Source organism: Aquila chrysaetos, chromosome 20, assembly GCF_900496995.4.
Source record: "Aquila chrysaetos chrysaetos chromosome 20, bAquChr1.4, whole genome shotgun sequence".
Classification (NCBI taxonomy): Eukaryota; Metazoa; Chordata; class Aves; order Accipitriformes; family Accipitridae; genus Aquila; species Aquila chrysaetos.
The window spans coordinates 5,675,571-5,702,224 of NC_044023.1; the positions used below are offsets into that span (position 1 = coordinate 5,675,571).

At 36.9% G+C, this 26,654-nt stretch overlaps 1 protein-coding gene across 19 annotated transcripts in view; it reads right to left on the reverse strand.

Annotated features, from left to right (window-relative positions):
- DOCK3 (dedicator of cytokinesis 3) overlaps positions 1–26,654 on the reverse strand; it is a 226,279-nt gene that overhangs the window by 179,176 nt on the left and 20,449 nt on the right. For all 19 annotated transcript variants that reach the window (XM_030043808.2, XM_030043805.2, XM_030043804.2 and 16 more), the window contains 4 exons: positions 26,017–26,100; positions 15,684–15,724; positions 13,312–13,367; positions 9,100–9,196 (listed from right to left, as the gene is read on the reverse strand). In XM_030043808.2, coding sequence (XP_029899668.1) covers positions 9,100–9,196; positions 13,312–13,367; positions 15,684–15,724; positions 26,017–26,100 — 278 coding nt within the window. The remainder of the gene's footprint in view (positions 1–9,099; positions 9,197–13,311; positions 13,368–15,683; positions 15,725–26,016; positions 26,101–26,654) is intronic.

Sequence of the window (26,654 nt, forward strand, 5' to 3'; positions counted from 1 at the left end):
CATATGAGGAAGGAAGGGTGTTTACAGCGTCATTGCCATATACCATACGGTAAGTGACCACAAAATTAGAGGTCTTATCATAGCTCTTACATAAAAAGTAAACTAAACCGAGAACACCGACATTTCCCTGGTTCTTGAACGCTTGCCTTTGCAACCCTACTTACACTTTTAGTACAGTTTTTATTTACCAATTATCTCTACAGTATATCCAGAATCATGTGGCTGGAAGTTGAAATAATAAAGAAGAAACAGGTTTTTAATAATCTTGTTAAATGTTTTAATTTTTCGCCTTAATACCTTATGTAAAATTAAGCTTCTATCCATTTGCCAGACTTACCACTGAGTTTTTAAATTAAGATGCATTTTTATTCCTGTTTGTTTAGGAGGACACAATAATCAACCATTACCTCCTCTCCAGCCAAATGCAACAATGCAGAGAGTAATCAAATTTGGCAGGCCACTGCTGCAGCTAATGCTCTCTGTCACTACAGCCACAAGGTTTTTAGTACGCCTGTGCATACACTAATTCTCATAAGCCTGATTTTCTACCCTTCCCACCCATGAAACTTTGTTACCCAATCCCCTTAGAAAATGTATATAATTGTGTTATATATATACATATTAAAATTACAATTATTATTAATAATTATAATTATTATATGTCAGTTACCTTTTCCTCTCCATGTCTTAAGGATAGAAAAAACAGAAAGTAACATAAATCAGGGTAAGACTGAAGGACACTTCCTGATACCACATGGGCAGCAGTACCATACACACTGCCAAAAGGACAGATGTTCTTTGCTTTTCTATTAAAAAAAAAAAAAAATCTGTCTTCTATAAAATGAAATCCAACAAACTGTCTTTTTAGTTCCAATAAATACCCACTACGGATGATCGGTCTTTTTCCTTCTAAGCTCTATACATGCACATAAGCGTGCTCACTCACTCCAAAAAGCCAGATTGCCAGTTTCCTCTACCCCTTTCCCCCCCTCCTCTAATTTTCCATTCTTTAATAACCGAACCAAACCACCATGTTTCCTCAAAATACATCTTTGGAAGACTAAAATCAAACCACACTACCATTTGCCTCTATTTCAAATGCAATTCTGTCATAACATCATATTTGGAACAACCCACGTGAGTCTCTCCAGTTACAGATGAATAAACTCTCAAATTCCTATTTGGATTTTCTGATTAAAACCTTCTTTTCCTGGTCTAATGTAATTAAGTGTTCAGTGTGTTTACAGTGCAAAAGAAATAGTTTGAAATCATCTGCAGGTCAGCCACTGGTTTCCCCTGAGTAAATTCTATTCTGTTTCCTTGCTGGTTGTCTGTTCGCAGCTAGTCTTAAACCAGCATTCAAGAAAATCAAATTCTCATGTTTTAATACTGCACATATACTTTACATCTATACTGCAACACTGTTTTCAGCACGTGGTAGACTGGATATTGTTCTAAAAGGAAAGAGCTCTTTGTTAATTACAAACTAGCTAATACTTAAAAAAATTAAAATTAATCTCAAAAAAAACCCCTTCAACTCCCCCCCCATAATTTGCTGTGAATTTAATTATCAGGAAGGCAGCTATTCTCTTCTCTTTACCAAAATAAAAGAGCATATTATGACCTCCCATATCAATGACTAAATAACATTCTCCTATAAAGCAAGAAATTAGAAAAAAACCCTGCACATAGTTTGTCACAGTAGGACTTGCCAAGGACACCAGAAGGTGACTTACATTTAATTCTGTCTTTATTTTTAAAATCCATTAAAATCTATCCATCTCCATGGTAACTCAAAACATATATTCCACCCATACAGTCTCATTAATACTTAGTAGGTTTTGTTTTATAGTCAACCTTTTGTTTGTTTGAAAATATAGAAGAACTGTCTAGTTGATCCTAATAATCTGAAATGATATCATAAATCTGTATGTGGAAGTAAATTAAAGGTGAAACATACTGCATATATTGGTCCTTGTTTTTCTGTTCTTTAAATCCAATAAACTAGCCATAAGTTCTGCGGTCTTCAAAGGAAAGTCATTTTCAAACCAATTATCATAATTTTTCAGATTTTAATGATAGAAGACTTGCTTACAAACTAATCTTATTTTACTCTCTTAAAAACTGATGCCTACTTCCAATTCCTTAAAACTCACAGACTTCCACAAATCACTACAAGAGATCAACTGCATTAAATCTCTTAAAAATAGGGAAGGGAAACATAGTAATTATGGGAATCCTTTACAATCTTAAAGTATGAAGCACTTAAACTGAACTTCAGCAAGTTAGTGCTAAACATGGAGATGTACTGAAATGGATTGCATTGTATGGCAGTGTCCTAATAAATATTAACTGTAGATTCTGCATGAGGACTGTTCCACCAAAGAACAGTAGAGGTCATGACATCCACCAAAGACCTCCAGGAAACCATAGCTAATGAATTTATGTAAACACAAGTCTCAATTTAAGAAAGCATGAGAAGGAATTTTACTCAACTTTCCAAAGACAACATATCTAAGCAGTGTAAAAGCCTACGATTTTGGGTACAAAAACTTCTAACTGGCTAAGGTAATGAGTAGACATAAATCACACTGCAACAATTCTATATTGTGGTCTTTATTCTGGTCCCCACAACTCAAGAAAGACGCAGACAGACTGCAACAGGTCCAAAGGAGGGCCACGAAGATCATCAAAGGGCTGGAGAACCTGCCCTATGAGGACAGACAAAAGCAGTTTGGTCTCTTCTCCCTGGAGAAGGCAGCTCAGAGGGACCTCATCACAGTATTCTAGTACACAAAGGATGGCTACAAAGAGGATGGAGGCTCTCTCTTCACAAGGAGGCACATGGGGAAGACCAGGAACAAAACGTCTAAGTTGCAGCGGGAGAGGTTTCATCTCAATATAAGAAAAAAAATTTTCACAGTAAGAACAATCATTCACTGGAACAACCTCCGTAGGGTTGTGGTAGAATCCCCATTGCTGCAAGTTTTCAAGATGCGATTGCGCAGGGTGCTAGATAATCTCATCTAGGCTCCCTTTCCCACAAAAGGGATGATGATCTTTTGAGATCCCTTCCAACCTGGGCTATTCTATGATTTATCTCCAGCTTCCCCTTCCATGACTGAACATACCAAATTATAAAAATATCCACCTTATGCATACAACACCGGAGTGTTCATCATTCTGTATTCTCCAAATCATTCTGCACATACCCTTTACAACCCAATCAAGAAAAATGTTCAAGTATTTTCTAGTAATCAAATGACAAATCTGCTAAAAGCCTCTGATTAGGTTGCTAGGCAATCAGATGTTTTCCCAGAGCACTGTTCCCCTTGAGAAACTGAAGAACTAGATGCTACTGAAAGTCAAAATATTTACTTTTACTTTCCTTTATATTCTGTGCAGCACTTAACGAGACTATCAGCTGCCCCAAACTCATATCTGAGTTCCCGGCCACTCCATGAAGATCCATCCTTCACTCTAAGCATAGAAAGATATAAAATCATCCATAATACTGCTGAACATTAGAACATAGGACTATGGATAATAAAGTGATAACTTTGATTCTCTCTGTTACTGTCAACTGGGGCCAGACAAGCTCTTAAGAGTCTTAGATGTCTCTCTCTCAATGCCTGAACAACCACCCTAAAGGAATTTCCTATTTGCAGGTAACCGTGAAAATTACTCAGAAAAAGGAAAGAGGACCACATGTATGTGCAATACCATTTCAATACATGTCTCAGTACAAATACCTCATCTTTCCAGGAGTTTGCTTGCACAGCACTCTAAGTGTCTATGAAACATGCTCAGCCTTGACTTGAAGGAATTCTGTTCCTTCAAAGGAGACCTTCTGAAGTAGACCTCAGATGCAGCATGTCCGTTTTAGATCATACCAGACTTTTTGTCTGACAACGTATTTTAGAAAATGCATCAGCAGTTCCATGTTTTATCAGGTATGAAGCAAAAGGCATCTTACTAAATAAAAATATATCATAAAATACTCCACTACAAGAGTAAACTACATTAGTGACTTAAAAAAAAAAAAAAAAAAAAGGGCCATTCACTAAGACAAGTTTTGAACTAATGCTTCAGGTTTTTGTGGACACCCTAAAAGACCCAAACCAGATAGCTTCAATCGCACCAAGTCCTTTAACCCACTCTCTTTTCCTTGATAGGATCCTCAGAAAATTTAAAAGGAGCCAATAGGAAATTTGTTTCAGACAAAGCTGGAAAAAATTCCATCTATTCCCAACACCATTAGGTCCTATTCCTAAAATTAAACGAGAAGTCACTCCACACTTCGCCGCCCCCCTCCCTTTCTGCATAAAAGTAGTAAATTACCTTTACTGAGCTGACCAAATTCTAAATTGGGCAATTATGTTTGGTGTCTCTACAGTCATCTGCTGTTTCAACTGAAATAGTCCTCACATCACATCTTAAACTCTGAGGAATTTTTTTTTACTGTTAAAATAGCTACTATGCTCCAACTGTGAGTTTCAGTGATCTCTTTAGCTGACTTAACAACTCACAGGAGTCTTGTTTGACCTAATTAACGAAAGCTCACAGAGAACTTACAGATCCTTTATTTAGAAGTAGTATAAAAATAACAAATCTTATCAACACATACAGGGTAAGAAAGTTATCTACCTTATTGGTATTATTTGCTGTCTCAATGGAAGTCATACACTGGTCTGGGCAACTACATGAAAGCCACACACATTTCACCATAACAAATGCAATTTTGCATCTTTATCCACCTCTTTGCCTACGGAAGTCTCTCCAAGGTTTGTTCTTGCTTTTTTGCTCTCTCTTCCTTGTCCCTTTGGAGCAGTCACAAGAACAAGCTCAGCTTCCCATAGTGGCACGAATAATAATCTTACTTTTCTTTCCTCTTCCACTCCATATATTAAGTACAGTATTAGGGAAGGGAATCACTGGCATCTTTTGTTTATAAGCCTTTGTAACGCTAAGAAAGGATAAGCAGAACCTTCTTTTAAATTTCTTAGGCTTCCCACAAAACAAAATAGGTATCTTGTCCAAATTAATCTAAAGAACAATATGGACTATTTGAGCCAGGCAAAACAATAACACAAGATACAGGGTCCATAAGCTTAGTGACAATATACATACATATGTGTGTGTATGTGTATACATACACTCACATATACACACACACATCTGGTCACAGCTGTAGTTAGCAGAAACTCTACCCATACTATTGAGCAACTCAGTATACAGTGTTTACGTAGTACAGATTTTCAACACTCAGTTCCTATGAACTCCCTCCCAAAGATTTTATACAACGGCTGTGAATAGAGGAAAATCGAAACCAACTAGGTTAAATAGAACAGTGACCTTTTTTGACAGAAAGTAGTTACTAAATCTTCCTGTTTCTGTGCTCATCTTAGAAGCCTGCATACAGGCAGATCAGAAAGTGAAGAACTGCTTTTTTATTTTCCAGTGTCATGACACTGTATCTGTCTGCACACAGACTACATATTCTAATAGGGGAAAAAATGTGCTCTTTTCATAGAATCATAGAATGCTGTGGGTTGGAAGGGACCTTTAGAGGTCATCTAGTCCAATCCCCCTGCCACAAGCAGGGACATCTTCAACTAGATCAGGTTGCTCAGAGCCCAGTCTAACCTGACCTTGAAAGCTTCCAGGGATGGGGCATCTACCACCTCTCTGGGCAACCTGTGCCAGTGTTTCACCACCCTCATCATAAAAAATTTCTTCCTTACATCTAGACTGAATCTAACCTCTTTTAGTTTAAAACCATTACTCTTTGTCCTATTGCAACAGGCCCTACTAAAAAGTCTGTCCCCAGAACCATCAAAGTCATACCATCTTTACTCCTTTAAAAATATTAAATATTTAAATTCTATTACTGATTACTCAGTAACAAAAAAAGGTGATTTTTAGGTAGGCATAGAATTAACTAGGTTATCATTACTGCTACAAAACCCACCCAATATAAATAACAAATTCTGATAGCTTCCATACCAGTATTATTTGCATCCCTTTCCCTTTCCAATTTGAAACCTCCTGCATTTTCAAAAAACTTACTGTTTTGTTAGCATTTAAAGCGTTATGATATCAGAATCCAACTACTCAGAGCATAACATGATATTACAGTAAAGCAAAGAACACACCATACAACTTTCTATTTCAAATTCAGCCCTTCCTTTTTCTCCACAGTCTCAGCTTCTAGTTCTACTAAGACTATCACTTCGCTTTCACCCTGATAACAAAAATTACAAGAATATCACAGCCCTGTGTAGTATAGTGAACTCAGACTAATCTTTCCAATATATATTTCACAGACATACAAACTAAAATTACCGCACAACTGTTGTAACTCAAACCTATTCAAGCTTCCCCACGCACAGCTTCTTCCTAGTAATAGCACAGACTCTCTGTGGTCAGAAGGAACCGAGGAAGATTGCCAACATTTTACATGAACTGATTTTCTACAACTCTCTCAAAGTTGTGCTTCACTTTGCCCTTCCATTTCTCACTGTTCTCCTCCCTCCAATTTTTTTACAGCTGAGCTATTTTATCTTGGAGCTACATAGCATCCCTCTTCAGGCAGTGTTTTAATCACTCCAGGGTTCCTGGGCATTACATTCCAGTTCCTACTGTTTAACTGAAAGGCAAAGACAAACCTTGTAATGTTTCTCAATGATATTACTAAAGCAATTTCTTGGAATTTTTAATTGAAACAAACTTGGTCTTTCGAAGTATAATCCAAGTAAGAAGTTTGCCAAAAAGCAGGAGATGAACGTTTCAGCCTATTCAGAGATATTAAGAGATGCTGTACATCTTGTTTGGCAGTTGTCTTGCCCTGCAATACTACTAAATAATGAAGTGCCTACTGTTACCATTTATAGGTGGTGACCTACTGAAAGCATCTGCAGTAACAACTAGCATTTGAACCTTCACTACAGTAAGAAACTTTTCTACAAAGCTGACTAGGCACAGTAGCATGATAAATAACATTAATTAGATTTCTTAGTTTAGAGTTTGGGAATAATAAAAATTTCTGCTGGTGCTGATCCAACAACAAGCAAGTATTTCCATTTAGTCTCTTAATATATTTTAAGATATGACCTTACAACATAGCTTCTAGCATGAATACCAATTATAAAATCCTAATACCAGCTCTGCCACAACCATTTGTGCACTTCTGTACACTTTCTCAGGCTTGAAATTTACAGTTTGTAAATAGGACAAATTTCTGTTACCCACCTAACAATAGTGGAGACTGTTCTTTCATGTCAGAAAGGCTATGGTACTACATCAGTAGTCTTGAACATAAAAAACCACTGAAGGTGGTCAAACACTGACAGCTTTGCCCAGGGAATTTGTGGAGTCTCCATTCATAAGAAACTCAAAACCTGCCTGGATGCAGTCCTGGACAACCTGGTCTAGCTGAACCTACTTGAGAAGGCAGTTGAACTAGATGATCTCAAGAGGTCCCTTCCAACCTAAATAATTCTATGACTACTTCTATATTAGAATATTTTTTTTTCTAATTTCTGGAAAAAACATACCACAAAACTATTTATTTCCTACTCTGAAGCTCTGCCCATTTCTTCTTGTCATGGAACAGATGCCTCCTTCCAAAGTTCTATGAAAATAGTAAATTCTTTCCCCTGTTATTTAAGAATACAATAACGTTGTGTGCAATGCTATAATAAGTATAATGAGCTAGAATAGAAAGCAGTCCCAGAAAGAAAAACACTAATTGAAAGTTTATAGCTAGAGCTTGCTCTCTCCCTCCACTCAGGGAATTGACTTTAACAATAAAAAAGAAATAGATTTGTAGAAAGGAAGTATAACTCATTTGTAGGTAAAATGATTCCCCTTTCTCCAATTCAATACCATTGTCAGTATTACTGTTGTCTTCCTCATCTGACACTGGGGAGAGAGAAAATCTTACAGGAAGAAAACAGAAAAGATTGCTTTATTCACATACACCAGAGAGGGAGGTATTCAAAATAGAAAAAGGAGGAGTACTAGGTGTAAGAGTGGTATAAAAAGAGCATATATACCATGTGCCATGCGTGGCCTCCACCCCCCCCCCCCTCGCAATTAGATGGGATGCTCCTTTCCAAGAAAATTTCTTCAGAGGCATATGATCCCCATAGAAGAAATGGGAGCAACAAAAGTAAAACTAATTTCATAATAGACTTGATTGCTTTTTGAAGGGAGTACGGAACATGGCTGGTTATGCTAGAGATACACTAGACTCATTTAGTTGGATCTTTTCCGGGTTTATTTCTTAGATATCTAACCACTGTCACTTCAGGTTTAAATAAGGAAACAAAGCTGCTGCAGCTCTATGTAGAGCTATTTCTCTAAAGTAAGGAAATCATGCCTGTACCACCTACAGTTCTTGATCCTAATCCTACAGTTATGGCTAGTTATTACTAAGCTAAAAAGAGGAAACAAACAAACAAACAGAAAAAAACAGGAAAAAAGATACTTTCAAATGTCGAAGGTTTTTATTTCCTGTTCCATGGGACTTGGCCATTAAAAAAGTCAGAGAAGAACAAAGGTGAAAGCATTAGGTGACATTATGTGGCAGCAACTGAAAATAATATAAAATAGATGAGTATAAAACTCAATACGCTTATCTTGAGTGTTTATTTTTAAAAGATGAAGGAACAATCATACAAAAAGACCTCTGAATTCTTCTTCTTCTCAAACTCTAGATGCTAAAAAGAAATACTCACAGACTATGCTGAATAATTCTTTGAAGTCTTTGATGGGACTTACAGAAGTCTTCCATTTTGTGTTACTAAACACATATATTATTTCTTACATATTTAAGAACACTTTAAAATAGGGGGGGGTTTAAACAATGAAGCTTTCAGATCTGAAGGCATAATTTCAAAACTGCTGAAATTTCCAACATAGCCCATGTGAAACTCGCATGATCAGTGATTCTGCAGTTTGCAAACCCCCCACTAGATAAAATGAATCTAACAATTCTTATATTGATTATGATTTTTTCCTGATGGACTGAAATGCAAACAACCTATCCCAAGATATTTGTGAAGTAAAGTAGAATGAGAAGGGTACTGTTCTTACCACATACAGCTGTTTCCAGAGCACAGCCCATTCCTGCAGTGTTGCTGTGACTTCAGTCACAACAGAATCTTCAAGTGGAACAACTGTTTCATATTGCCTATACAAGAAAAGGAGGAAAAATTAGGAAAAGTACCCTGGAGAAGGTAGAAAAAGAAATAAGTAGCATAGTAATTTGTAAAATGCTAGAACTTGAATTTGTTTGAATTTGTTCAACGTAAAGGAAAACATCTTAAGAGGACCATCTTGTCTGTTGTAACACTGAAGCAACTCCAGAGTCGTATCAACTGTTCCTCCATTACATTCCACAAGAGTCAGCTTATGTGAAGCATCTCCTAGTTACCTGTTCAAAATACATAATTTCATTCTAATCAAGGTCAATGAAAACACTTTGCATGATTATAGCATGTTAAATTAACTTGCCTGTAAAGTGGGGTCCTTCACAGTTTGTGTCCCTTCTCTCTAAGCCAGTCCAGTACTTTTTTCCCTCCAAATAATATGTTGGCCAATATCATTAACAACCCAAAAGATCTACCATTTATTAACCCTTCCTATTCAGAAGACTTTTTCAATATTGCATATGAAACCCGAGTGAGCTATCCTCTAATCAAAAGAATAGGACTTGTCCCTTTGTAGTCAAGAACCTCCATATCCATTAAGGGAGAATCACAGTATGGTTTGCGTTGGAAGGGACCTTTAAAGGTCATCTAGTCCAATCCCCCTGCCACAAGCAGGGACATCTTCAACTAGATCAGGTTGCTCAGAGCCCAGTCCAACCTGACCTTGAAAGCTTCCAGGGATGGGGCATCTACCACCTCTCTGGGCAACCTGTGCCAGTGTTTCACCACCCTCATCGTAAAAAAATTTCTTCCTTACATGTAGACTGAATCTACCCTCTTTTAGTTTAAAACCATTACCCCTTGTCCTATTGCAACAGGCCCTACTAAAAAGTCTGTCCCCATCTTTCTTATAGCCCCCTCTAAGTATTGAAAGGCCACAATAAGGTCTCCCCGGAACCTGCTCTTCTCCAGGCTGAACCACCCAAGTCTCTCAGTCTTTCCTCATAGGAGAGGCGTTCCATCCCTCTGATCATTTTTGTGGCCCTCTGCTGGACCCACTCCAACAGGTCCATCCCAGCTAAGCATAGCTCTCTCTTTCATCACACTGAAGTGCAAGAATGTGATAACTAATGTATGTACTGTAATACCATTATATTATCTGAGCCATTAGTGCCTTGACTTGCCCTTTATGTTGAATGCTATTACTGAAACAAGTGTCAGACACTGTAAAATTAAGGTCTGTTTCAAGCTTCTGCTCTTTCAGCAATTTTTTTAAAAGAAGGAGAATTAAAAAAAAACAAAACCCAACACGTTTCTGAAACACACCATGTTGGAACAATTTTCCATAGGTCCTAAAGTAGCAGTACTGAAAAACACTGGCTCAAAAGGTGGTTTGGGACAAGTAGCGTCAAGGATGTGCTGCAGAGGCTGTCTCTCACAACAACTATGAAGGACACTCACCCCTTCCTCTTCAGCAGTACAATTGTGTGTACAGCTATTTTGAAATTCTCCTGAAGGGAAGCTATAAACTCCCCATTCCATAACCAGTTTAGGCTATTTCTTTGGTCCTTTGTGCAGAGTTAAATGGCTAAGAAGTAAATACACAAACAATGAGATGTAATTAATTCTGAAAAGTGCTGGGGTTTTGTTGTTTGGGGGGTTTTTTGTTTGTTTGTTTTTAAAAGAGAACACAGTCATTTAAAAAAAGCCACTCACTTTCATGGCAATACTTCCCTTTTGAAAATTCTTTCTAGAAATAATTGTGCCACATTAGCTGGAGCCAAAAGCAGCAAGTGATGGGGAAGAGGATGATGAAGTTAAGTCACTGTATGTCTCTATGTATTCTTGAAGCAGAAAACTTATCAAACAACAGCTTAAATTCTTCATTTCCAAGCTACCAAAAACTCAGATTCACATCAATGACATAAGTAAAACTTATATTAAGATCCAAAATATACATATATTAGAAGCATCACTATCTTAAAAACCTGGCATAGTCCTATCAGGTATGCATTCAACCCACTAAAGATGGGACTGGAAAGCACCGATTCATATACATACATACCAGGAGACTAGGACAGATCACAATTTTTTTCTATTATTACGCCAGTGACCTTATCATTCTACCATTTTGTTGTGAGAGACTGAAATACTGACAGATACTTGGCATCTGAGATTGTGCTCTATTCTACTCCTGCAATGTTTGTGTTTGGTTGGTTTTGGGGGTTGGTTTGTTTGTTTTTTCAAATTGGGCCACAGTAAGACTCGGAAATCTCAATTTATGCTTTAACAAATCTCCACAGAGTATGCTTGTGATCTGAATTACAACACTAAGAATATGATGAAAATCACAACAGCTTTTCTTTAGGTCATATTCCAAGATCATTTCAATGGTTAAACAAAAATTCTGCATTTAGTATATATCATCAAAAGTTTGCTTTACACTAACAACATTAAAAATGATGCCACAACCACTTCTAGCTGAAAATTCAGTTCTTTTCAGATGTCTGTAAAATGCCATTACAGGGAAGGGATTCAAAATAGTTCAACATCCCTTTAAGAAACCACAGAAAACTAAAGGATGAAAGGAATTGCACAATATACTTCAGCTAATTATGGGAAGAAAAAAAATCAAAACCAAAGAAGGATGTTCTTCTAAAGATCATTTTTAGAAATGGATTTAGAAACTTTTAGCATCAGTGAAAAATAAAGCATTTTGGAAGATCAGCCTTCAATAGTATGCCTGGATTCAAAGAGAATGCACATCAGGACTACATTTAACCATGTAAATGTAATGCTTTGCATTCCTATAACCCTGCACTTCCTCCATTATACCCACATATTAATGACATTACATTGGGTCTATGACTAAAATATAAGAACTTTATATACAGTGGTCTGTTATGTCACAAGTGTTTATATTCAAAGTGCCAATATATTCTTAAATACAGGGGCAGAATTTCTTTTACCAAAACATGAACTAACCCTGATCTCTGGTTCAGAACTGTATTACGTTCTGTTGTATCAATTGGTATACCAGTCTTTGATACTTATTTTAAAAATGTACATCGACTTCCCTAGTAGTATCCAAATATCCTGAACTGGTTGCCCTTTAAAAATTCTGAACTAACTTCAAGTACTAATTAACTACAGATTGCAGGAAACTGGTCTTCCCCCTCAGGAGAGTACATGTTAGGAGTAGTCATTCTATGCAATATATATAATTTTATTACACCCCAAAGTTATGAAGCATCAGTAGTACAGTTGCCCTTAAAATCTTTACTTAGTCTCTTTACGGATAAACATACAATTCAAGACTATCAGAAGTCACATATTTTTCTACAGGTACTTCACTAAATGCCATTTAATAAGTTTTAACTTCCTCATTTAATTTGTTGCCTTGGGTCACTGTCTGAAATGCTCACTTAAAAATCTCCCGACAGTGGCCTTAATGCAGAATATGCAGGTAAGAGCAGTGGTGAAGACATTAAGATATTGATTTCAGGAGACTCAGTCAATCTCAGAGGGAACTTTGCAGCTTACAGAGCCTACACACAGTAAATTCTCCAACATTACGTTGCCATCAGTATTGCTATTCACATTAACTAAATTAAACCTACCTCTAGCAACATATGAGCTACATACAAAGACCGTGAAGGTAAAATATTTTCAGCAGTGTACTCCAGTCATTCTTTGGCTTGAGGTGTGGAGGGTTGGATCCTTTTGAAAAGTTTCAAAGTAGCATAGCTACCTTGTCAGCTATGTCTCAGTGAAAATCTGCTGATAAACAAGATGGGCTGTCTACACGCCAGTGCCTCCGTAACAAACAGGAACATATAGAATTTTGCCAGTGATGAAACAAGCAGAAATGAAAAATATAGAGTTCTTTAATACATGTGTGTTTCAGATGATACCTCTGAAGTCCCAATTTTATGAGCAGAAGTGAACAGGAGTAACCAACAGAATTGATTCTTGCTGTATTAAAAAACAAAAAAAACCCCAAAGCTCTGCAGAATTACATTTAATTTTCAAACCCTAATACACAACAAAAGATAAAATGAACTAAAATCACTCTATAAATTTTAATGACTATTTCTTAGATTCCCTTCTAGATGAGAAGCACTGCAGCTTCTGAGAAAAAAGGAAAAATACTCACCCTCTGTTACTGACGATTGCCTTTTTCAAGTGAATATAGTTTGCAGGAAAAATCCCCTGCAGGAGAAAGAAGTCTGTAAGTTAGAAAAACACATTTGCACTTTTTAGCCTTTATATCCTAAGCCATAATAAATAATTGCCAATATACCTATTAAAAAAAACCCTAACACTGTGTCAGAGAAGCTGCCACAGTTAAAAGTCAACACTCAGATTACTCACAATTGATCATTTTAATCCACCTTAGAACAGGACAGCACAATGAATCAAACCTCCTTCTTGAAAGATCCATTTCTTAATAAAGAAGTTTTGCAAGTCTATCCAATAAAAAATATCATACAAAGATTCAAGCTGAGTAGTCTTCATTCCCAAAAGCTCCTGAAATGTTCAGAAACACTGTTGTATGGGAAATACACTCTGGTATAAAAATCACGGCTAAGTCAACTAGGACCAAATGAAAAGGTGTCATTCTAATACTACACAGCTGCCTTGGAATGGACAAGATTGATTTAAAAGAAAACATTTAAGTTTAGCTAATTGTCTACCTACTGCAAAGACTCTGCGAACCCAATAATCCACTAACAGGTGATGAGCAAGCAGGAAAAACGTGTGACAAGTAGGAAGAGTTCAGAGAAGGGCTTGCAGTTAGCAGAAAGGAATGAGTAATGGATGTAACCACCAGGAACATTTACTGGAGAGATGTAAGCTAGCTGGGACAGCCAGAAAAGTGGCTATCGTGAAGTTTGCAGCATAGCATCAGTATGCTTCCAGACCGGGCCTCTCTATCAGTATGCTACATTACATTAGATGACAAGGACATAGGTTTAAAAAAACAAAAGCAAAAAGCCCACCATCAAATTTGTGTCTACCCTCCATACCAGTCTTTCACTAGGGTAAGTATTGTTGTACTACTTGCATACCCTGGAGCTATCCATTTTCCTCCCTCTTTCCAACAGAAAGCTGTTTAAACACACTTGGGATAGCTCGGGTTATTTGCCTTTTGCTGTTCTCATGACGGTTGTATTCTAACCTTGCCTGTGCTGTTGTGTTCTTGTGTGATGAGACATGGGGAAAACAGGCAATTTAAACCAAACTTGCCATAGCATTCCATTATCTCTGTAAAACACATGGCCCTGAATCCTCAGAGCAAACTCGGTCAGTGTGTAAGAATGGTAAGCCTGCACTTCAGTGGTGAATACAGATCAGCAATGGTAATCTTCAGGTTAAAAACCAGCTGACAGCCTCTGACAAAAATGTCAGTAATCAAACGTGGGCTTTAAATTTTTAGAGCTTTATTTAGGAAGAAAAATTTTCATGGGGGTTTGAAAGGAATACTAAATAAGATGATTCAAAATGCTAAGAAAAATTCCTTCTTTTTCATAGGCAAGACTGAAATTGCAGAAGGAGAAAAGATGACTAACAGCAATGGCTTCATCAGGAAAAAAAAGTAAATATCTGTGCTTTCAGCCACACGAAAATCTGGAAAAGGAAGAAATGCTACTTCAGTTCCTTGTTTGGTTCACTTCCAGTTAATGCTGTTTATTTCTGTGATCCTGTGCTGGTTACCTAAGAAACCAAGGAAGGTTTGAAGGGCTCTCCTATCAAAACTGAACATATACACAAGCAGAAGATGTACCAATACACATAAAATGAGTGTAGGCTTTTCCATTAAGAGAGTATTATAGTCATGAAAACATAAAACAGGTAATATTACATTCTGTAATACAGGTAAACATGAGGAATCTGTTTAATGTAAAAATCTCTGCTTTTTAAATACAAGCTGTATTTAAACCAAAAGACAATGAAGGGATGCTTACATAGAAGCAACTATTTACATGTTTGGATATACACATTTACAAAAATATACATGCACTCGCAAAAAATTCTTATCAGAACAGCCTCCATGTTCTCCAAGAGCAAAACAGGAATATGACTGGAAAGTAACCAAATGCAGTGGTTAAACTGTAAAAATCTGAAAAAAGAACAAACTTACAATATCCTTTTTCATCAGACTTTTTTGAAAGTTGTCTTAGATTAATAATGCAAATTCTTAAATGTGTTCTTTAAAAATCCTGAATTAAGCTGTGTGAGATCACCCAGCTATGCTTATCTTAGAGGAGTAGGATAGAGAGAACCAAATTGGATGAGATTTATAAATGTTGGAAAGATTACATGTTACATGTCAGGAAGGTTTCTGATCCTTTGGGTGACTAATGAGTATTGTTCTTTCAATTTGGAAAATAAATCCAATCTTCCCACAGGAAAAAAGTTAGAGAAATAAAATACTAAGGGTAAGGAAAACAAAAAGTTTACGGGGTTCCAATAGCAAAATAGATATAATCTCCCACTACATTAAAAAAATGTATTCACACTTACCTTTACATTGGGCTTCTTAATGGAAACACCTCTGTACCAGCCTAAAACCAGATAAAACACACTATATTAGTTTGTGGCATTTCTTACTTTACACAGAAGCAAACTGACTGAAAACTATGCAGTTACTGAGATCATCTCAAAAGCCAGCTGTACCTCACATAGGTCAAATTTTTTAAAGTGTTTTGTTTGTTGGGGTTTTTTTTGATTGTTGGGTTTTTTATTATTATTATTATTATTATTATTATTATTATTATTTTGCTCTGCAATGATGAAAAGCATTTAAGAACCTGGAATGCTCCTGTTTATTCCCACCAGGAATAAAAGCAGGTTAGTATACTTATTCACTGCACTCACAATCATTAGCCACTGTGACAAATATGCATTCAGTGCTCATGCAAGAATCTGTACTGACCACTTCTCTTACATGAGTCTCTTTGCAGTGTTTATCTTCACAAAATCTCCAGACTTCAAAAACCTGTCCTTTAAAGGACAGGAAAAGCCATTATCATCCATTTCTAATATTGTTTAAACAAATATAAATCTTTTGCACGTGTCTGGTCTTATGTATGTCTGTGAGACTAGAGAACAGACTTTAGGATCTAACTTCACAAACCCAATTATTATTCTTGTATCCCCCATCAGTTAACAGTCCCAGACAGGACAATAAATCAGGAGTAAAAGCCAAAGCTGCAAAAGCTACAAGTTAAACAGAAGAACCCAATTACTCCCGTATTACACAGGTGAAAGTAATGTCACTCCAGGCAAGATTCATCAGGAAAAAAGTGCTGAAAACACCATCCAGCTTAACAATGGAAAAGGAGCACGCTTTAGCCATCATGGTAGATGAGCTGTTCTTCCACTCCATAGGACACATAAAACTACCTTGAATTCTTCTTAAAAACACGCTGCTCTCTTCATGTCTGGGTCTAATGCTTCAGCCCCAGCACATAAAGCTAACCATTAACACCTGAGCCTGGAATGCCCCACAGGAGCCTGGGCAAAGCAGAGTGCCAGGGTGCGAGTTCTGTGGAGGGGGCCTGGCCATCCCTGGCCATCCCAAACTTGTGGGCACAGTTGGCCAGGCCAGCTACTACTCAAGCAGCAAGTTCAACTGCCTGCATGTCACTCTTCTATCTATTGCAGCCCAGTATTCAGACAGGCAGCAACCCAAACTTGCCAAAACCCTAAAATTTCACATAATCTAAATCCACTTTCCACAAAAATTCCTCTAATTTTTCCAGCAACTTCCTCCTTTTAATTTTTCTTTTTTTTCTACAGAGGACAGATATAATTTAGCATCTGCAGCGTTTAAAAGAGCACTAGGAAAACTTGTCAGTAATTTGCTATGAAGAATAGAGAAGAATAGAACAAAGTAACTGTATTTTGTCTCAGAAAAAGGGCTTAATATTTGGCTGAATTATGACATGAGTCTCATTTAGAGGCTCAGAAGTGGGGAAGAGGGCCTTGATTTTGTTTTAAAGACAGCCTGCTAGTCTTGAACGATTTATTTTTTTTTAAGGAAATATGAGTCAATATAAAAGAAAATAATTGATGAATTCAAGACATTTGCAAATCTTAGTATGGAAAAAATTAAAATCTATCTTCTTTATTACACAAATTTCTTATGAAGATAGGACATAACACAGATTTGTTTTCCCATTAAATCATTGCTTATATTAAAAAATAAAATTTTGTTTTCAATTTATTTCTTAGTTGATCAAACTTCATGGCAATCATATCAATATAAACATATATGCACAAACAACACATACAGATCCTTAAAATGAGTAATTTCTAAAACTTCACACAGCTGTGCCTGCAACACCTGCTTTTGAGTAACAGATGCTACATATTTTTAAGGTCACAGGAAAAAAAAAAAACATTTATTCTCTGACTCATTGTTACCAATATTAAATGCAGCATGCTGCTAACTTTTATATTCATAGACTGTGTACCTTAGAAATAAACATACATTTTAAGCTTTAAGACAAACAGAGTGGCAAACTTCTTGGTAAATATGGAAAAAATTGGTTTTATCTAAGTTTGTGAACAGAACTGTAAAGGTAGAACAAAACTTGATAAAGCAGGTGTCCATTAATGATTTAGATGTGCAGGGTAGGGGATGAAGCACATTTTCAAAAAACTACCTTATTTCTGAGTTTCCTGTTCTTAATCCCAAACCAGATCGTCAAAGATTAAAAGGTGTGTGTTTACAGAGTTGTATAAAACAGGAATGGAAGGACCCCTGAGAAATCATCTAGCTCATCCAAGCGATGTCTCTAAACCTCTCCTCACAGATGTTTAGCCTTTTTTTAACAGTGTCCAATAATTTCCAGGACTGAATAACACAGCACTCCTTGCCTGGAGAAAATGATCCATACAACTTCCACAAAATGTAAATTCCGAGGTATTTCTGCACAGTATTCCAAGGAAACAGAGTATATTTCTGCTACTCCACACAGACCAGTTTGAAAGTGGCGGTGTTGCACAGGCATCTTTTTAGAAGAAATTTCTTCCATGGATCAACATCGGCCAAGAAAACTGCATGTAACAGTAACGTTTTGGTATAGTACTTGAAAATCTAGAATATTTATGTCAAGTGGAGATGGCAAATCCTCACTGACAACCTATTTCAGTGGCTCAGACAACATACGAGCGCTTTATAACCTGAACTTTCTTTGCAGCTATTTGAATCCAGGATTTTTTTCTTTTAGAGAATATGGAAAACATTTTGTTGACTTCTCTTTTGTAGGTACTTTTATAAATTTGAAAAGTGGTATATTTCCCTTTAATCTTGCAGATTGTGCTCTCCAGATCTTAGTTTTTCTTTCTTTTTTCTTTTTCAATGTGGTATAATATTTTTAGAATCACCCTTCTGTTTTAAGTTTCCTCCAACTCCATGCAAGCAACATACAGTAGAAAGAAGAGCTCACCAGAACCTGGAAGTGCTAAATTGCAAAATGTAACTCCTTGTTTGCTTACAATGGACAGCACCAAAAACTCATTCTGTATCTCAAAGTAAAAGCTATGAGAAAAGGTACAATGCTTTTTTAAAAAACACATTTAGAAAATTGCATCTGCATTACATTATTCACTAAAATGAACTAAACCTTCATTCTGGAATTAGTCTTAAATAGATTAATATTGATCTAATCATCTATTTTAAAGAACATTTATTTTAGAGGATTTAATCATGATAGTCATCAAATCCAGGCAGGTGCTTCAGCTAATTGTGATCACAACATGCACTACGCAGACCTCAATATTGACTAATGTTTTTAGATGTTACTGTACTACAAATAATTAATTTTTAATACTTTAGAATTATGGCATTCATTTTCTAGTGATACATGGCCTTTAAAAGGCACTGACTTCAAGGAAATGGTGAAAAAGATAGGAGAAGCAGAAAAACATGGCTATGAAGTGACAAGAATTTTGTGAATAAGTTAATGTGAAACAATCAGGAGTATCCACAATTTGAACAGAATAACTGTCTAGTAATTATCAGTAGCTAATAAGAATCTGCGAACAGATGAAGTTAAGGCATAAGACTAGAGCTGGAACACCTACAGTCCCTACAGAGAAAGACTGCGTTTCATGCACACAATTCTTCCCCGCATTTCCTTTTCTGACAGCTACGAACACTCTCAAACTGCTTGACCTAGTGGATGACCTAGGGAAGGGAAGACAGATCATTCTAACTGTTTTTCAAAAAATGAATCGCCATACTGGGTCTGGCTGGGATGGAGTTAGCTTTCTCCACAGTAGCCTGTCTGGTGCTGTGTTTTGGATTTGTGGCTAAAACACTGCTGATAGGAGACCAACATTTTGGCTATTGCTGAACACTGCTTGGACAACATCAAGGCTTTGCCTTTTTCCCAATGTGCCACCCCCAGCAAGCAGGCTAGGGGTAGGCAAGAAGTTGGGAGCAGCCATAGCTGGGACAGCTGACCTGAATCAGCCAAAGGGTTACTCCGTACCATATAACATCATTTACTATAACACCAAAAATTAGTCTATTAGAAGCACCATTCTAAGCAACGTCCTATTTAGGATAAGAAGGAGAATACTAAATATATCCTAAACAAGCCTGATGAATTTCAAGTATTATATCATAGTCAAAATACGAAGACATCCTAGAACAGGCAAAAATACTTTGATGATACAGATGACATTGCAAGCAAACTTTTTTTTCTTTGATCACACAGGAAGATAGGCACAGGATGAGCCTACTGCTTACGCCATAGCACAGTAACAACTGAATAAAGCACCGTTAACGTCTGAACATTTATGAGAAGCTGGGGATGAATGCAGCCATTTGGACTGCATTTTAATATTGCACTGATGTGTATTTCTGGTGTATTTCTAATACACCACTAATACACTGATGTGTATTTCTGGTGTGTCTTTCTGGTATACACAAGACAAAGGTTTAACCTACATGCTGTAGAAAAAAAAATTAATGAATCATATCCATTCCAGTGTGTTCTGGACAAGTCACTATCTTAAAGCCCTATTCCAACTTCGCCATGGACTCTACTGCACAGTGCAGGAAATAAACCAAGCAGACTACCTGAAGCAATACAGCCACACTGCACAGTGATCCATTCCAGCTAAGCCTACCATAGAGTCGAAACATTATGTTTCTGAAGTGAAACACAGAACCCAGGAAAAACCACAATCTTTTACAGCTGCTTTTTTCAATACCATCTAACAATATTTGATACAAGCTAAGAAAAGTGAAGAGTAGGCTGATTGACAGCTCTGCCCTTTGTATACCCTACACAGCACATAATCCCCCAAAGAGCTGCAAGAATTAGTTCCACAGTAACAAAACTTCAGAAAAACAAAAGGAAAAGTACCCCATTATGCCTGTTTCCCCTGCACACTAAGACCACCACTTGCTTATAACTTTTTCTTCAAAATGTATTGTCTATACATATATTCACACTGTAGGTTATTTGCAGGCCAGTAATAGAAGCTAAATTACTTAGCAGTATATGCAAGAAACGTGTCCCTGTCATTCCCTTTGTTTCTAGGGCTTTTTCAGCTATCCTAAGAAATATTAGACTTCCTGCTTAGCTCCTCTGAACCCTAGAATTCAACAAGGCTTCTGAAGATGCAGGACAGAAAAATGGATTGTGAATGTATATACCAACATCACGTATTAAAAAAATGCTTAGGTAAATAACATATCTTTCACCTACAACTACCTGTACACAAAGAAATTCAGTGTAGGAAACCTGAAGCCATATTAGAAGTCTGCATACTCTTAGATATAGACTGAAAAACAGTCTTTCCAAAGATGTATCACACGCAGAAGTCTCAGCAATAGTACAATTCTAGTTATATTGCAAAGGGAGCTCTGAGGCAGGCCTGCACATCTCAATCTCTTAATCTGAGCGATTAGAAGAGCTTCCAATGTTTTTTGCTCTTTACTTGAAAGTGCCTTGAAAAAAACAGGATATTCTTTCTAAAAGCCACCTTGCAACCCTTTCTAGATTTCCACTTCAACAAGAGTTCTGTCACATGGAAAAAGCTCGTCCCTTTTGAACATTCATTTGCAGAAAAACAAAAGGGTCCTAACTGAAAGGTACGGATCTATTTTTCAGAAAAATTAAGCCCAAATATCCAGGTTAAATAAAGTAGCATCAGCTGCAGACTGTAGGAAAAAACAAATTCCACATACAATTTCTTGACAAAGAGAATTCTGAAAATAAATTACGTAAGTATTTATGGTAAGTCCTAAAGCTAAACTTGGTTCTTAAAGAAAGCAATGTTAGTAGAATCTGCTACAAGAACTCGGACCTTCTTTGTCCTACAAGAATGAGTATACTTTGCAGTAATGTAACTCTCAAACCTGGAGGAAAGCTATCTTTTGCATATACTAGCCAATAAACAATTGCTTTTACCTTTTAATCTGCATATAAACTGCTGCGCAGAGCTAAAGGTACTCTAAGTGACCCAGAAGAGGGATAGTAACAGTGCTTAGCAAAGCTTCTTGATGCTGAAGCCACTCAATGCCAAGACTGCTCTGTTCTGAGCTTGATGCTCTGAGCAGTGCCAGGACAGGATGAGCAGCAGATGAATACCCAACCCATCCTGCCAACACCATGTCAGGGAGCAGCCTCATGCCAGCAGAACCACGGGAATATGCTTACAACACAGTCAGAGGTGCCACAACAAAAGCAGAAGAGAGAGAATTCGTTTTATCTTGGTGTTAGCCAAATAGAAGGCCATCAAGAAGTCATTCCTACGCTCCAAAAGACTAGTCTGAATAGCCAGGCAAGATCTTCCGCAGCAGCTGTGTGAGTCCAAGAGATTTCAGTTCCACTGGCACACTCCACAAAAGGCAAAAAGGAAAAGGGGTGAAAAGGGAAGAAAGGCAAAGAGGAAAAGGGATCTCTCACTGGAAACATCTTTCTCAGGGTAAACCCAAATTACTGGGAGTGAGTCAGTTTGGCCCAGCCAGCCACAGGACAGCTCCCGACTCCAGGTGGAAGGAACACTGCATTGCTCCCACAGCAATATGACAGTCTGCAGTGTGATTCCTCACTCATCTGTATGGTACAACTTGGAAGCACGGCAAAGATATTGCTTCTCAAGCACACCGAATTCTTCAAGAATTTAAGAAAAAACCCTAATTGCAATCTATATCTGCCGCTTAAGTGTCCCAAATACTGGAAAGCCTTCATTCGACCATGCTGTCACTGCTGGAATAACAGAGGGAAACTTTAAATATATTATATGCATGGCTTAAGAACACTATTATTAACATACACACAAATTAAAACCATGTAAATACTTGTGTGGATACCAGAATTTGCATGGGTAATATTATATTCTTTTAACTGGCGCTTCAGGCATCAGCTAGTGTTTCTTTTCTTCAGTGAACATATAAAAGTCCCAAGGTAATAATTTAAGTCACTGAAGTTGTAGCATTTTTAATCTAAAGAAAACTACTCCCTGGCAATAAAAATAAATGGACAAAACAGACATTTTAAGTCTACTCTGAATGCCAGTGGCAGGGCGATAGCTGTATGACTTGAAAAATAGGGTGTTCTTTAGAATGCATAGACCACGTGTGTTTCAAACAATGAGTATGCTCATACTTTGTCACTTAACAAAAGAAAACTCTTTCAGCATTTATAGGTAGCATACTATTGCCATACCCTTTCACCTCCTCGATGCATGGCATGTAAAGCAGAGAACACCACTTACTGTTTCAATTCTCTCTCAGTAGCAAGATCATAAGTGGAAGGACTCAGAGAGGGGAACAGAGAGAGGGGAAAGCTGTGAAAGATAAGCATACATACAACCAGTATCTCGAAGAATATTTGATAACTTTGAGTGACACTGCTGGAGGACCTCAGAGTCCTTCATGCAAACAGTAACTATAAATATCATATGCTTTATAGATAGCATAACATTTGATGAAAACATGGATGGAGCTTTTGGTAGCTTCAGAGGAAAGGTAGACACTAAGTCCATGGGTTTGAATCCTGTCATACTGAATTATTGGGGGGGGGGGGGGGGGGGGGGGGAGCGCGGAGAGCAGTGGGAGGCATTTGTCAGATTTAGACAGGGTTCGAAAACAGCAATTTAGATGTTTGTGGTCTGGCATGAAAGCACACAGTGTGGCAGGCACACAAACTGATTGAAATTCAAAAGTTCCAATTTCAAGCACATGAACAAGATCCATAGGAACAAAGACAACTATTTCATTGCATTTTATTTAATATATGCATAGATAACCACAGTAAAAAAAGATTCTTTTAAAATGTGTTATCAACTGGTATTCACATTTATTAGCCTTAAAGAGACAAATACATGTTGGTATGTTTGTGTGTGTATGCATATGTTCCTTTACCCTGCAAATACATACAAAACTTAGCTGCAGAGGTACCTGAGAACTTGATACAGGAAATTACCTACTCTTTCATTCAACTGCTCTAAATACAGCGACTGCTTTTTACACCAGTCACTACAAAAGAGCACTTGCTCTTTTGTAATAATACAGTTATTCAGTAAGTCATTATGATTAAAAATAAGCACATTCAGAAGTATAGCTAATATCTGAATCTTTGTCAGCCTTGAATTCTTCAGCAAGTCTCTGAAATCATTCTTCATGTCACTAGAAGGTTTGCGTGTATGGGAATCCTTTTAATCCTGACAGCAAAGTCCCTACTGTAGAGAATTATGCACAAACTATTCTAAGAAGTGAAGCTGAAACAGCAATGGATCTTCTGTTGACTGCCACAGTAGTGACCCTTATTTGCATGGATTAACATTAATTTATCCAGTTTGTCTGGACAAAAGAATCCCCAGCAAATAATGCAGAAGTGGAAGATGAGGTATGTTTCATTCTAAATTTGCAAAGCGAATCAAGGACCATGTTAAACAACCACTTAGATAAGAATGCTTAACCAATGACTACTTTTTTTCTTTTAAGAACCTACTTTGCACATTAGTGTGCTTTTTTGCATAATTCACACATGCAAGAGCTGCAGCACAGACCATCTGAATATTCAGATGAGTTTCATATTGTGGAGTTCCAGATGTTATTATCAAAATTAATATATGTTTTTATATATGTAAAGTCCATGGCAAAGGCACCTCAACCAAAATGACAGGATAAAGGGCTTAAAAAACAAAACAAAACAACCTCTGTACAAACACCTCCTTCCACCCAGGAAAACACTTTGTCTGAGGACCTCCTTTCTCAGCAATTTGAAGACTGGAATGAATTGCCTTTGAGGAATCATCCTCAAAACTACTGGCAAAGGAAATATACAGAGCCTAATTATTATAACACTGTAAAGAGACATTGGATTATGCTTTTCTGTAAGCAACCTGCTCCTTTGAGATCATGCTTTTATTTCCCAGAGTTTTGAAAATTTCCCTGATTACCAGAAATAGTTTGAAAATACCATGACTGCTTTCAGCAATATACACTGTTTTACCTTAAGAGTTATACCATCCCATGCAAAGTAATAAATTTTTCCTGAGCTTGCACCATGTTCTAATTCACAAGACCTGATAGAATGACTACAAGCAACACTCAGAGCTCGAGTAAAGCTTAGCCCATTTCACCATGTGTTTTTTTTTAAAAAATTATCATTTGCAGGTATAATACTACAGTTATTGTTTACAACATGCTTCTTCATGGATTAAACGTCACTATTGCACTGCAAAACTGTCATTCAACAGAAAATTTTTTACAAGTGTAGGTGAAGCAGCTACTACTTTCCTAGAAAAATTAGCATGTAAGAGGTCACTTTTTCATAAAGAGTTAAGTCAGTAGATAAACAAACAAAACACCTGACTACAAGAAAAAGCATCAAGAGCAAAAGACTGTTCTAGGCATGAGAGAAGAAAAGCAGTCTTCTGACAAGCATGCAGAAGGTTTGTGTAGCAACATTAACACTGGAGATGAAAAATGACTGTAAACTGAACAAACACAAAAATAAACCTACAACTTTGTGGAATGCTAATTTGGAATTCAAATTTGTGGATCTGGTTTTGAATTTCTTTTAACACTTCAGGATTAAGGTTACACTTTTCCACCTCAGACTATAGCAAAACATGTTCTCGTACTGTAACTTGTCAACCTGTTTCTCAATAGAGATGTTTTACACCACCTGCTTACTCTGAATATTAGGATAAAAATCATTCTCCTTTTAAATACAACAACTTCAATCACACTATTCACATGAATAAAGCAGAGGATTAGGACATTCAATTTATTCACAAAAAAACATCTCCAGCCACATAAGAAAGAACTATAGTTATAACATTTACAATGGCATTTTCCTCCAGGTACAAAAAAACCCACATGAATATAAATGCAAGGCAGTCCCCCCTAAACCCATACTCTTTACATTTTTTCCAGTATTGCTCCCAAATGATTTGCTAATCTATCTCATAACTAATATTTTCATGTGTTCAGATGTTTCTAAATAATAAACACTGATATACTTAATTGAAATGCATAATGGTAACACTAAGAAAATATAGTAAAAACAAAGATAGTGATTATGTACTTTACATGATGAAAATTCACTGTAAGACCCAATTACAATACAACAATCAGGTCAGGGTTCAAGATTTTCTGGACAGATGGTTAACTTAAAACACACTGACCCCCTATCAGACTGGATTAGTGCCAACAGCACTCAGCCTTCCCTACGGAAAGTGGGTCAGATTAGGTTTTATTCAAGTGCTTTGATTTGATGCATCATGATTTCCAAACAACTTATTAAAATCTGCTAGAATAAGATATTTGTATATACTCATATAGAAAATGGGATTCCTTCCTGGACATCACACTTACCTTCACATTTCTCTAGGATCTGGACAGTTTCACCTAGTTCCAGGACCAAGCCTTGCGGTACAGCTCCTCGGAAGCTGCATATCACTAGAGGGTGGGGAAAAAGAGAGAGAGAGAGAGAGACATATGAGGGTTGAATCTTTGTGTGAATTTTTCTTCTAAGCATAGCACTTTAGCTCACTCCTTACATAAAAATAGCTATTACATAGCTGCCCAGAAAAACTGTCAGCCAACTTTTCCTCATCAGATACCTTTATTTTGGCCCTTATCAGAAATTAAGCTTAGCAGTAACATAAAAGCTGTGCTTTTAAAAGATTTTTAAATTAAGTAAGGCTTGTAATCACTTTAATCACCAGCCCCTGATTCATATTGCATACAAACATTTCCCTGTCTCACAATTCTTACTCTACTACACAATCCATCAATGGTACAGGCAGTCCTAACTGCAGAGATTATAATAGGAAGTCAGCTGCAGAAATTACTTTCCTCCAAGTTGAAACTATTTCAAGTACCATCTGCACAACTAATACACTGCAAAAATCCTGTATTACCATACATTATTATATTTAAGTAGATATATAAAAGAATACATAAGAATCTGTACTTTTCATAAGCATTAACTAACATGACATACATCTTAA